A 14003-nucleotide genomic window follows, 5' to 3' on the forward strand; every position below is an offset into this window, starting at 1 on the left:
TTTACTGTAAGAAAAAAAGAAGTATTGAAATTTTGTTTACTTAAGTTTTTCCTTTTATCAGTTCTTTTTTATCTTCATTTTAATTTGAGTTAATGATTTATTACACTATCATCTAACAAATAATAAAAGTAATGAGGATCATTATATAATGTTGTATTTGTAATCACGAAGAACATCAACTGTAATTGTACTGTAAAAAAAGATTTTTTTAATTTGCCTTTTAAACAAAAAAATTAATTATATGTATTTGTATAATTTAAATATTTTTCCATATATATACATATATATATATATATAAGATTTTATTTAAATAGCTGCCGATTGTATGTATTTATTTTACAATTTAAATTTATTTTTAGGCAGCTTTAATTTTTTTTAAGATTTTTTACTTAAATTGAAAAAACACCAATTCAATATTTGGTAGGAGTAATAATAGTATGAATTGAGAACACTCTTGATAATCTTTTAAACTAAAACGAATAAATTTTGCCATTAAACAATTTTTATTTAATATTAAAAAACATAAATTATAGTTCATAAAAATAATATTATTCAACAGAAGGCCAAAAACATGATTCTGTCTAATTCATAAGAGAAAGGAAAAAGAAATGATGGAAGTGATTATATTTGTTTTAGAAAGAAGACTCAATTGTTATAACCAGACAACAAAACAAGGAAATAAGACCAATAAAATAAGAAACAAAATGCACAATCAAACACATTCATCCCACGAATTTTTAATTCTGAGGAAAAAAAAGAAGAAGCATTCCCCTTAGTTCTCTCACATTTTCTGTGAATTATAAGTGAGATTAGACAAAAAAAAAATCACATTCACCAGCCCATACTTCAAACAAAAGGTGGTTCAATTCCGAAAAAAAATCATAAATAAAAATTTATAATTTCAATTTACAAAATAATGACTAGAAATATAACATTGCAAACACTACCTCGGGGTAAACAAAACTAAGTTTACAGCACTAACAGTGCAGCCTCCAAGAAGATTAACAGCAGCCTCGGCAAGTTCTTCATTATGGCCAGAAATGACTCGAACACATGTCCATATTTGCTTCCAAGTTCCAAAACTAAGAACTACACAGCCTGGTTCTTTTCTCTCTATCTACCTCCCTATATTATACAAAAAATTTGCTAGTATAAGTAATGCATTCACCAGAGATCATGGAGGAAGAGTCTTATACAAGTGTCTCAGGAAAAAAAATTCTCGAGCTCAAAGTGGCTCAGATCCAATTATCAAATTTACACTAATCTTGTCTAATCAAAATTAATGTACTGCTCGTTCTTAGAACACTCCAGGAAATCATCATCAGGACCCTCGATGGTTTCCATCCCAAAACCTTTGCTCAAATATCCAAACTCTACTTCATCATCGCTATCAATATTCTTTGGGGTCGCTCGATTCTGATAGGTTCTTAGTTGAATGAGGAACACATTGAAGTAATAGCTCACCAAGTGTCTTCTTGTCTTGTTTGCAAAGTATTTGAATCCATTGTTCCAAAAGTATTTAATTTTAGAGGGAGCATTTGACCTCATGATATCCTTAAATCTCTTTTCTTCTGTAGTTGTCCATTGAAGTGAAACTTCCTCACCCATTCGATCAAATCCCCAATGGTAAAATGTAGAACCCAATTCAAGCTTCAATTTCACCCTATTTTCAGCGATATGTAATCTAACACACGTAACAGAACCTTGATGTTCGCAGCTACACTTCTCTTGTCTTCCCCTTCCAATATCTGTTTCAGTAGCAGGTTCTGTGCCCTGTTTCAAAGACCATACTTGTGTGCCCAGCCATTTAGAGTCACTCTCAGAAACTACACCAGTCCATTCAGGGATTTCAGCTTGAAAACGAGGGCCTACAGATACTTGCTTTCCAAGAAACTCGTCCCCAGATGATTCAGCCATTGCTTTTTCAGTCAATACATCTAGAGTTTCAGATGTTTTCTCATGAGGACATTTTTCTGCCACCTTATCATGTGAACCTGCCAATGTATTTCCTTTGTGAGAACATGGATTGCAGCAAGAGCATGACCAAGATTTAACAGAGGAAGGCAGCCTCTCATTGCATCTCGATTTTCCTGTAGCCTGGCGACCAAGAGCAACATGATCCTCGTAAATGACAGGATGCATCTTCTGCTTCTGCAAAACATATAATTCCATAAATTGAACATACTTTTCCACATAGCATGAAAATGAATATATCACTAAGATCTTGTCTTCTAGTAGAAGCATGTCCTTCTATTTCAATACCTAAGTAATATAAATTGGAGTGATTGCTTGAGGAGTTTATGATCAATGTTATGAGAAATTATAAGCATTAGATACAGCTTGATCTTGTGCATATGGGTCTCACTAGGAAATGTCAGTTACATGGATCAAATGCCATTATGTCGTATCATAAATCGTATATATAGATGGACAGATGGTGGTGTGGCGCAACCTATGGCAAAAGCCATAACAGACAATAAAAATAATATATAAGTACATATGCATGGGTCTGTGGTTGTATAGAAACTAAAAAACAACAGAAATAAATAAAAAAACTAAATATAACAAAATATGTCAACCATTGTAGAAAAGGCTATTCAAACGGGGAGAGAAAAGAAGTACAAAATACTTAAAAATAAGGTGGTAGTACAAATATTAAAAAGGATAATTAAATATTAGACAACAAAAATTAAAAAAAAGGAATAAAGAATCAACGGAATAAAGGATAATCAAAGAAAACAGAGTTGAAAGACAGAAATAAACAAAATAAAGAATAATTAAAAAAAAGTAACAGAAATAAAAGAATTAAGTATAATCAAGAAAACAAAATTGAAAAGGGTAGCAGTATAATACTAAAAAATAATAACTAAAAAGAAGTACAAATGTTAATAAGAATAATTAAAGAAAACAAAAATAATAATAAAATGGAGCAGAATATCATTTGACTCACTAAAACAAGGGAGATATTCAGAATTGTGTTTACCATAAAGGGATAAAACTTAAAGAGTCATTGATGGAAACCAGCAACAAAAATAAAGAATGAAATGCTTTAATCTCTAGTCGATGTGGGATCTCCAACAGTTAGATTCTCCCTCGCTCTTTTTGATTCTTATATCCCCCAGCCAATTGTTCATTCTGCCATGCTCTCCCTCCAATTCCCCTCTTACTCTCATCCTCCTCTTCTTTATTAACTCCTAACAATAGGCCCGGTAAGCCCAACATTGGGTGGCCCATCACTTACATTATTGGAAAAGGTGATTGACCAATAGATTAACATGAGAGATTAGATTGCAAAGAATCAATTTGTGCTTATGCTATGAAGGCCTACTATAGAAGTACTGTAGAAGGTTTTAGGAAAGAAAGGTGTTTACTGACTATATGAGTTATTCAAGACAAACATTTGATAGGGTAAATGGGGCACTCTTAAAGCTAAAACTAAGGCCTTCCTAGTGAGGATAGATTCACATCATGATTCAACCTTGAGTCCTTGTATGTTTAATTTGGTATTGGATGTGCTTTCTAGGGATGCACAAAAGATTAAATCTAAATGCAGGTTTTTTGAAAATGAAATTTTGGTTAAGGAATCAAGGGAAGAACTTAACTATAAACACGAGCTTTGGAGATAGACATTGGAATCTAAGGGTTTTTTCTTTCAGGTTAGATTATCTAGAATCAATATTATAAAATGATGATGGAAAAATTAATAAAAGTTGCCACACATAGGATACAAACTTGGTGGTTGAAATGGAAAAAAGACATTGGAACTCACTTTTGACTTCAAAGTATCTACCAAGCTCCAAAAAAATATTATTGTACTACTATATAACCAGCTATATTCTGCGGTACTGAATGTCACTTTGGAGAAAAAGAGAAAAAAAATGAAAGAAACCGAACTGAGTTTATTATGATGAACATGAGAGCACAAACCACATAAAAAAGAACAAGATATGGAATGATTGTATACGAGATATTGGTATGACATTTCATAACATCTGCAATACATTTATAACCAGTTTACTTAACAGTAGACTATAACTAGTAATTTAACCAAACCATCAAAGTATCAGTAGCTTACAACTTGTCTATAAGTTATTACACATTTAAACAAAATAACCCATCAACAAACTAAAATCAGCATCATACAAGAAATAAAACAGATTTGAAGGCTGCAACCTAACATCCATTAACCCAAAGAATGGTACCAGCAGATAAACATAGCAAGTATTTACACATAACACAATAGTCATATTCAAAGCACGATGTTCAAAAAAGTAAAATAGGAAAAAGAAAAAACAAACAAAATTTAAACAAGAAAATCTAAATGCAATTTATATCGAAGCTAGATTATGAATCCAGGCTTTCTTTCTTCATTATTTGTAATTTATTAAGAAAATATCCCTTTTATTTTAATGTGAACTCTGTGCTTGGCAAAAAATCCACCATGCCATTCCTCCATGACTGCCATGGTGCCACCGTTTAACAACATTAGTGTTTGTAAAGTTAAATGGCTTAACAAATAATATAGGTTTACCCATTTATACTTGATTAAGTAAGCATGCATATGGGTAATGGGTGTGAAATTGACTTCCACATCCTTAATGATAAGTTCTTATTGCACACAGTTCACAGCATTGTAAAGTTTGAAAAGTGGCTGGTGTAGGCAACGCAACAATATGAGCAAAAAGGTCTATATCCTGAAACCATGATCACAGGGTCATCACAGCATGCTTACCATAATGCTAAAGCTTACTCTCTTTGGAGCAAACTCAATAATGCATTTAATGTTCTTTAAGGAAACTTCATAATACAATATTTTTTTAACTAGTTGATTAAAACTGAAAAAAATTTAATCATTTAAAAATTTAAGTTCACAAGACTGCTTATTTTTCTTTTCATAAGAATTGATAAAAAAAGTAAAAGCATATAAATAGTTGAATTGTGTGAATCATATCCGTGACACCAAATTACATAGATTCGTCAATTTATCATGTAAGATTCATTTTGTGATACAAATAGATAGATAGCCAAAATGTATCTAATTATAAAATTTAGATCGTGAATCACAAGATTCTGATAACTATGATCAGAAGTATTAAGTTCATGAATGTACATCATTTATAGGTTTTCTAAAATTATCAATATGATATGATGAACTCTAATGAGATTATGAGTCTATACAGGCACTATGAGTTTATGACAACTTGACTTGCAAGCTAAGATTTGGAAGGTATGCACAGTTGATATAGGAAACAAACTAATGGAATCAGATCAAGTAATTATTACCTAGGAAGAATTAAGCATGCTGTAATGCCTAACAGATAAAATAAAATGATAATTACACATTCAAGCAAAGGATGCTGATATGCTTCAGGAGATGAAATGACAAGCAAAAATTATATGGATAAGCTAATTTTGGGCATTGATGTTTATACCTGCAAAGAAGACAATCCACTGTTGGGTTCTTCATGCGTTCTCGGTGACAGAATCAGTCTTGCCTTCAGAAATTGACCAAAAAAGTCCCGGCCTTTATACTCCTTCCACTTTGATGGTTTTGGTATCGGTTGAGTTAAAGGAACAAGAGGATGTTTTGCAATATCCTTCATCCAGTTTATCATGCCGGAGAATGCATCCCGTTTGCGTTTGCGAGGGTTATATTCCTTGTCAGCACATTCTGCACCCAAGGTTGCAGGATTGTCCTTAATTCCATTACAGGATTTTTCATTATTGTCACCTTCAATGTGTTGGACATCCTCAGATTTATTATTTTGATCTTTGGTGTCCAATAGATTATTACCATTCTTGTGGTTAGCCAAATCAGTGTTTTTCTTTTTTTTATTTGATTTTGACTTGAAAAGTTCATCATCAGCTTTTTTCTTTGAATTTAGACATAACAGGCCTCTGAACTCTTTCTCTATATCCATTGGCAACCACTTCAAACCCCAATCACACCCATGATTCCCATTTTTTAAAATCTTCTCTTCAAAAGTTTTCTTGAGCCACCTTTCAAAATCATTCAGATACTTGGCGTACACTAATTTCACTGGTGAATAAACTTCAAGGTTCAAACCCAATTCCTTAGTCAAAGAACCCCACAATCCATTTTTCGAAACCTTAGCATATCCACCTCTATCCTTCACAAGGGAGAACAGTTTATACAAATCGAGCTGTTGTCCATCGACCAAAACCAGCAAAGGCCGAGCACCAACTTGGGAACAATTATCCTTCAGATAAAGAGGGAGAAGTTCATAGAACAGGCCTTTTTGAGTCAGTTTACCATGGTGAGCACCGTTATCAACATGGTCTTCTCCAAGACAACAACCATTTCCAGAAAATTCACCAACTGTTTGAACTCCAAGGAGGTCTAAAGAAGGCCCATTTGAGAATGTTGAGCATTGTTCCATGAACTTCGATCCCCTACTTCAATGCTTGATATATCAAGGCTAACAATCAAGGGTATAGAAAATACACAAAAACGATCCTAGGTTGCCATCTTCTAAGCTTTGATCACACAACCAGGCTACAACTAACAGAAGTAAAAGCTTGTCAAGAGAGAACCATTACAGAAACTGGTTATAAATTGATCTGAATGCACAAAATCGGGAAAAACATGAGAATGGGTGTAACCATTTGCGGTTGACGGATTTACCTAGTGATCTGGTCTTTGGCTGGCTGTTGAGGGCATCACATAATCATATGAAAGGCAAAGGCGAGAGACAAGATCAAAGATGAAACCTGAAACCTGATAATATGGAGCATTGATCAGTGGTAAAAACAGGAGAAGCTGTAGAAGAAACACACCATAGAACAAGGACCGAGTTTGAGAAGCTGATGACAAACACACGAACGCGTGACAAAGGGGCAAATTAGAGAAATAAAAGCCCCCTCTTATCTCAGGACTCTGTTTGCCTTACCTTCCTCCTCTTTGAAACATTAGAGAGACTTGTATTTAAAATATCATGTCTATCAAAAATGATACCATTAATATACCCAGGGTTTGTGAAATTTTGTTGGACCGGGCTTATCCATAAATTTATTATTTAATATGTTTATTTTGACTCATTATTTAATAGGTTAAGTTAGACTCATTATTTGATGTATTAAGTTAAACTTATTATTTATTAAGTTAAATATTAAATTTTAATAAACAATCTTTAATCTCAAGTTATCTAATTTATAAAATAATAATAAGTTGGTACAGTTATATAAAAGTAAAAATCAAATATTACATAATATTATTATTATTTTTAGATTAGTTTGTGATATCGAATGAAATATGTATTTTCTAAAAATAGGAATATTTATTTGAAATGGTTTAAATAATTTTTATAATAGAATTATCATTAGTATTCAACAGTAAAAAATTATTAGTAAATTATGACAGTGAATATTTTCATAAAATCACAATCTAATCATTAATTTTGAATAGATAATGAAATTAAATATTTAATTTGGATATAATATTTAAATTGATTAGATTAATATATATTTTATAAAAATAAAAACCACATTTATTATATAGTGAAAACTTTCAGCATATAATTAATTCATTAAATAAAAATAATTTAATTACAAGAAGATACTTTTGAGCCTTCATAATATATTATAAAAATACATTAATTGAGTCAAAATACAGTGTTTCTACATTTATTAATTTCATTATATTGCATCAAAATTGAAAGTTGGAATAAAATTTAACTTGTACAATTAAAAGAGGTTTAAATTTTAAAATTTAGAATATAAAGGGTTAATAAATTATGTCCAGATGATAAATATAACTGACTTGTATTTAAAATAACAATCTATCAAAGATGCTAATATTAAGAATTTTGTAAATTTTTATTGGGTTGAGCTTCTCCTATCCCAACCCACTAAAATTATATTTTGATTTTGTTTGAATGTGAGTTTATAAATTTAAACTACATAGTATATTTAAATAGGTTAAATTATTTTATAGGTTGACCTGCTCATTATTTATTAGGTTGACTTAAAGTCATTACATGATGTATTGATTTAAACTCTTTATTTATTAAGTTAAATATTAAATTTTAATAATGAAACTTTAATCTCAACTTATTTAAATTGTAAAATAATAATAAGCTGACATACATTTTGTAGAAGTAAAAGTCAAATATTACACATTTTTATTTTAATTATTTTTAAAAAATTTATTATGTTGAAGTTTGATTTGAGTGAAACATGTATTTCCTCCATTCATGAAAAATAATACATATATGAAAGATGGTAACATTAATATATATAGGATTTGTGAATTTTTTTGGATGGACTTGTCCGATCTAGTTCACTAAATTTGTATTTGAATTAATTTTGAATACGAGTTTATAAATTTAAACATACAATAATAGAATATTTAAATAAATTGAATTCAACTTAACTCATAAAAAAGTATCATATTTATTATTTGATAGATTAAGTTGAATTTAACCAATTTTTTTATAGGTTAAGTTTGTGATTTTTTGTTAAATTAGACTTATTCGAGTACAACTCACTAAAATCGTACGTATTTGAATTTTGTTTGAATACAAATTTAAAAATTTAAACATACAGTGAATAAAACAGTTAAATAAGTTGAATTTAGTTTTTACTAAAACAAAGTGTCAAAAGTTATTCAATAGATTGAATCAGAGTTATTATTTAATTTATTCTATTAAACTCATTATTTATTCTGATAAATATTAAATTTTAATAATGAATCTTTAATATCAACTTATCTAATTTATAACATAATAATAATTTTGTATATGCATTATGTAAAAGTCAAAGTCAAATATTACTTATTATTATTTTTAAAAAACTAACTATATGCAATGGAATGAAATAATCTTTCATCAAATCTGTTTAAAATAGTTGAAATAATATTTAAAATAAAAATATCAGTATTTTTTTAATAATAATAAAAAAATTATAATAGGAAATATTTTTCATCAATAATAGTAAATTTTTTGATATAGTTCTGACTTGTATTTAAATTTTCTTGTATGAATTTTAAATATTTTTAAGTTTCATATTAAAGGAAATATTCTTTGATCAAATTTTACTTCTATCTTAAATATGTATTTTTTTATATGAATATTTTTTTAAAATTGTTTAAACAATATTTAAAATAGAAATGTCAGTATTCTTCAATAATAAAAAAATTAATAAATTACAATAGAGAATATTTTCATCAATAATAGTAAAAATTTAATTTAATAAATAGAAAAATTAATTAAGAATAAATACTTTTGAACCTTGAGAATAAATAATATAAATACGTTATTTGAATCAGTATACAATTTTTGTCTATTAATTTGATATAGTGCATTATAGTGCACCAAATTTCAAAGTTGGGAAAAAATTTAAGTTGATATAATGAGAAGAGATTTAGGATTTAGTGAATAAAGTATTAATGAATTATGGCTAAATGATAAATAGGTCTGACTTGTATTTAAAATAACATATTTATGAAAAATGTTACAACATTAATATATATATATATATGGTTATGTGAATTTTTGTTGGACTAGGGTTATCCAAGTCCAACCCATTAAAGTTGTATTTGGATTTTTTCTAATACATGTTTGTAAATTTAAATATATAGTGAATAGAATATTTAAATAAGTTAACAGAGTGTTTGTTAAACTAATTGTTAAGATTAGGTTGAGACTCATTATTTAATAGATTAAATTGATTCTGACCAATTATTTTACAGTTAAGGTTAGGTTGACTCTTATTATTTAATAGGTTTAACATGACTTATTATTTAATAGGTTGAGTCAGAATCATTATTTATCTATTGAGTTAAACTTATTATTTATTAAGTTGAATATTGAATTTTAATAATAAATTTTTAATCTCAATTTATATAGTTTATAACATAATAATAAGTTGGTATGTTAAAAATAATTGAAATATCACATATTATTTTTAATTTTTAAAAAAACTTATTTAATGGAAGATTGATATCGAATTAAATATTCTTTCATCAAATTTTACTTTCTTCTTAAATATATATTTCTTTAAAATATGAATATTTATGTAACATTGTTTAAATAGTTTTTAAAATAGAAATACCATTATTATTCAACAATAACAAAATTATTAATAAATTATAACAGTGAATATTTATTATCAATAAGCCAATTCACTAGAATCACAATCTAATCAATAATTTTTTATGGATATTTATGAATTTAAATATTTAAATTGGATAAAATATTTAAATTGATTGGATTGATATATATTTTATAAAAAAAAATTACATATATTATAGATCAATAAATATTTTCATCAATAATAGTAAAAAGTTAATTTAATAAATAGAAAGAAATTAATTAAGAATAAATAATTTCATACCTTGAGAATAAATAATAGAAATACAGAATCAAAGTACAATGTTTCTACATCTATTAATTTGATATAGTGCATTATATTGCATCAAATTTTAAAGTTGGAAAAAATTCAAGTTGATATAATGAAAAGAGATTTAAATTTTAAAATTTAGTGTATAAAATATTAATAAATCACTTTGAAATGATAATAGAATTAAAAATGATGGTAAATAATATGGCCTTAATTATTTTTAAAGATAAAAAAATTCATTGAATACATAGAAAGAACAAAAGAAGTACTAATATTTGAAAACTTCCCAAGATATAGTTGATGTATTTTGTTAATATATAATATTGAATTAGACGAATATTCAAAAGGTTAAATATTTGAAAATTAAAATATCACTCTTATTCAATAATAGGTAGGGTTGTCAAAATAGGTTTGAATATTATTTAAATACCAATTATGTAGTTTCTAAATTTGTTATTAATTAGATACCAATTTATATTTAACAATAATAGAAATTAATTTAGAAATCAAAATTTTTTTAGTATCTAAAATGATCTTTAATTTAGTCATTAACAACTAATTATTTTTTGTCACTAAAAATTAGTTTATATTTTATGATTTTCTTGTAGTTTATTTTGTTCAATAAAAATATGAAATATGTAAATCAATAGACTAGTATGTTCAAACTATTGTTATTAATTCTTATGTATTATTAAGCTTGATTATCTATTTAACTATATTAAGTACGACGATAATTTAGAGGTAAATAATGTGAATGATAGTTTGTATTTTTTTTATTGAATATCTAAATCAAACTATTACAATTAACTAGTGTAAGATATGTGATTTTTTTATTTATCAAAGTGGTCAGGAGTAATTTATCATCTTTTATATTTTTTAAACTTTAGTAGTATAGTTTATTATCAATTATAGATGCAAATTAAGTGAAAAAAGATTTTAAAAAAATTCAATAAAGTAGTAGGAGATAATATATTTAAAGAGCTCAATAATAAAAATTTGACATATTTTGATTTTTGATGTATATGACAGACATTTTAACTAATTGGGTGTTATCTTTTCTAATAAAAAAAATGTTGAAGTACTAAAAATGTAAAAATATTTAGTTATATCGAAAGTGCTTAGTTGTTATTTTATTATGCTTTCATTATAACTATCAATTTCACGGATATATGAATTTTTTCTACTTATGAATATTTACTTATTTAATTACATGGGTTATAAATGTAAGAAACATTACTTGACTTATTTCAAATAATATTTAGATTAGATGAGTGAAACAAGAAACAATATCTAAAAATGGAAAAAATGGTTTGTATATCTAGAGCTTCTTTTTTTTTTTTTATAAAAGCTTTAATCTTAGGTATCATTATACAATTTGACAGGTTGACACCTCAAGTAGCAACAATCATCTGCCATCACATAAAAAATATGTAGGGACTAGATCAAAACTAATATGTTTTAAAAAACGATACATCAGTATACTATACTTATTCGTAAAGAATTTTAAAAATAAACTAGATAAAAACCTATTATACCAATGAAATTATTCTTTATGAATAAATCCTAGATTAGTCAACTTATTTCACGAAAAAATAAGAGTAACCCTAAACCTGATTTTTTTTACAGTAATTAAAACAAGTATTCAATTGATTAGGAAACATCCATGAAATATTAGTTCTATCAGTAAACGCAACACAAACCAAAGCATAATCATATTTAAGTCAAACATTAGTAAGCTCCATCTTTTGACCTTCCTCTATAGCATGTATAACTTCATAAAACTCAGCAACCACACCAGTCTGAACTTCCAGAAACGCAGATAAAACACCAATAAATTTTCACATACTCCCACGAAAAAGACCTCCTCAAGTAGCTCAATAGACAAAACTCTTTGTCAAAATAGTTTTAATGATCCTTTAATTTATTTTTCCAAAATGTGTTTTTGAAAAAAAATATAAATCACCTATTCAAAGAAAAGTTGATGAAAATTTAAATATTCGATGAGAAACTTTTGATGTTTATTTCAAAGTTTGGGTTGCAATGTGTCCAAATATTCCAATAGTTATTCTTGGATACAAACATTTTTATCAATATTAGGACTTTCTATTTTAAGAATATAATTTTCTGTAAATCTTCTTAATACTTGTTTGTTAGAGCTTTTTAAGTGCACAAAAACTACTCATTTTATGACCTTTACTTTCAAGTATCAAGCTCAGAGAAATAACAAGCTTTTTTTATTACTCTATCTTGCTTATAAATGGTATCTTGCTTTAAGTGTCTAATCCTAGAGGTTTTAATTACAATGAACCTCAAAATATCTAATGCATAAATCAACAATCTTCCATTTGCACTTGCAAGCATTGCTATTACCCAATATTGAGAATATATTATAATTCAACATAACATTTTGATGATACGTGTCTATGTGTAACTTAATCCCTTTGCCCAAATGCCATAATTGAGCAAAAAGCATATATCATGTCATCCTTGTATAGCCCAATCATTTGTTTTTTAATATTAGGAAAAAATTAAAACAAATGAAGTAAATATCTTATATTGATTCATTTAGCAAAGTCATGCATAATTGTCTCATTCTATCAAGAGGACCCACACTCATCTTATGAAGGAGGGACAAATATTATTTAGATCACTCACATCCCTTTCAACAATTTGTTTTTATGTCCAATTACCAACTTTATAATCACCTTATTTCATACAATGTTTAATGGTATTAAAAAACAAATTTCTTATATAAGAATCATATTTCTTTTGTAAGAATCAGTCTTCATCTGCCCACTCGCATTTTAATCTTAATGCATTATTATTATTAGTGTATTATTGTCGTTACTAATAAGAACAATACATAAAGGATAGTTAAAAAAAAACATTAAATAAACTATTTTATGAGCTTTATCAACACATAATAAATAAAACACTTCATTGATAGAATAAATAAAAACAAGATATAAAGGCAAATTATAAAGTGTTGCATTATTAGGGATTACACTCACTTTTTTTAGTATTGAAGTCAATCAAGGATATATCTAATCCTATACACTAGTATAACCATCATGTTTAAGTTGTAAAAGATGTTTATATCTCATACATTGTGAACTCAATCATAAGAACTTAATTCGTTTTTTGTCCTTTCAAACTAAGTTTTTATCTTTGTTCTAAGCTCTTATCATCTATCTTTTCATAAATGTAACAACGTGATCATCACATAGACCTTCTACAAAAATTATTAGATACTTACAAAAGTGTGAAATATTTTATTCGATACTCAATTAAAAAACTCATATTTATTAAACACTTGAAACTTATTTAAGCCTTATCATTATTTTATTTTTAAATTATTAAAATATATCCCTGAATATCTTTATCATAAAATTATTCATGTTAATGCGGGTAATAAAATTATTCAACACTGATACATGGGATAACTTAACAAAGACGTGGAGAGTAGAAATGACTCGAGCAAATGTATGAAACTTAAACAAAAATATTAATTTATTAAGTGCCCAATTTGAAGTAAACTTAATTGAATATTCAAAACAAAAATCCAAAATGACCTAGAACTTATTTAAGCCTTAAATATACAATGTAAAGTAATACCTCAAACAAAAATTACTCCTATTCCCAAC

At 27.1% G+C, this 14003-nt stretch overlaps 1 protein-coding gene across 3 annotated transcripts; it reads right to left on the bottom strand.

The window, feature by feature from the left end:
• Positions 1–845: 845 nt before the first annotated feature.
• LOC137812655 (AT-rich interactive domain-containing protein 2) lies at positions 846–6958 on the bottom strand. Of its 3 annotated transcripts, none has more exons than XM_068614787.2 (4): positions 6912–6958; positions 6647–6739; positions 5433–6523; positions 846–2151 (listed from the first exon to the last, which is right to left on the bottom strand). In XM_068614787.2, exons 3-4 carry the CDS (start codon positions 6399–6401, stop codon positions 1270–1272), a joined length of 1851 nt encoding a protein of 616 aa, XP_068470888.2. In that variant the 5' UTR covers positions 6402–6523; positions 6647–6739; positions 6912–6958; the 3' UTR covers positions 846–1269. The 3 variants fall into 3 exon arrangements, with proteins under 3 accessions (XP_068470888.2, XP_068470890.2, XP_068470887.2); XM_068614789.2 differs by having other exon boundaries at positions 5433–6517; positions 6912–6956; XM_068614786.2 differs by lacking the exon at positions 6912–6958 and having other exon boundaries at positions 5433–6517; positions 6647–6860.
• Between the last annotated feature and the right edge of the window lie 7045 nt (positions 6959–14003).

Source organism: Phaseolus vulgaris, chromosome 2 (assembly GCF_051622355.1).
Source record: "Phaseolus vulgaris cultivar YP4 chromosome 2, ASM5162235v1, whole genome shotgun sequence".
NCBI classification, from domain to species: domain Eukaryota; kingdom Viridiplantae; phylum Streptophyta; class Magnoliopsida; order Fabales; family Fabaceae; genus Phaseolus; species Phaseolus vulgaris.

Coding starts and splice junctions, on each gene's coding strand:
- LOC137812655 (XM_068614787.2), bottom strand. CDS start 6,401: ATGGAACAATGCTCAACATTCTCAAATGGGCCTTCTTTAGACCTCCTT. Junction 2,152..5,432: donor GTGGATTGTCTTCTTTGCAG/GTATAAACATCA, acceptor TATGTTTTGCAG/AAGCAGAAGATGCATCCTGT.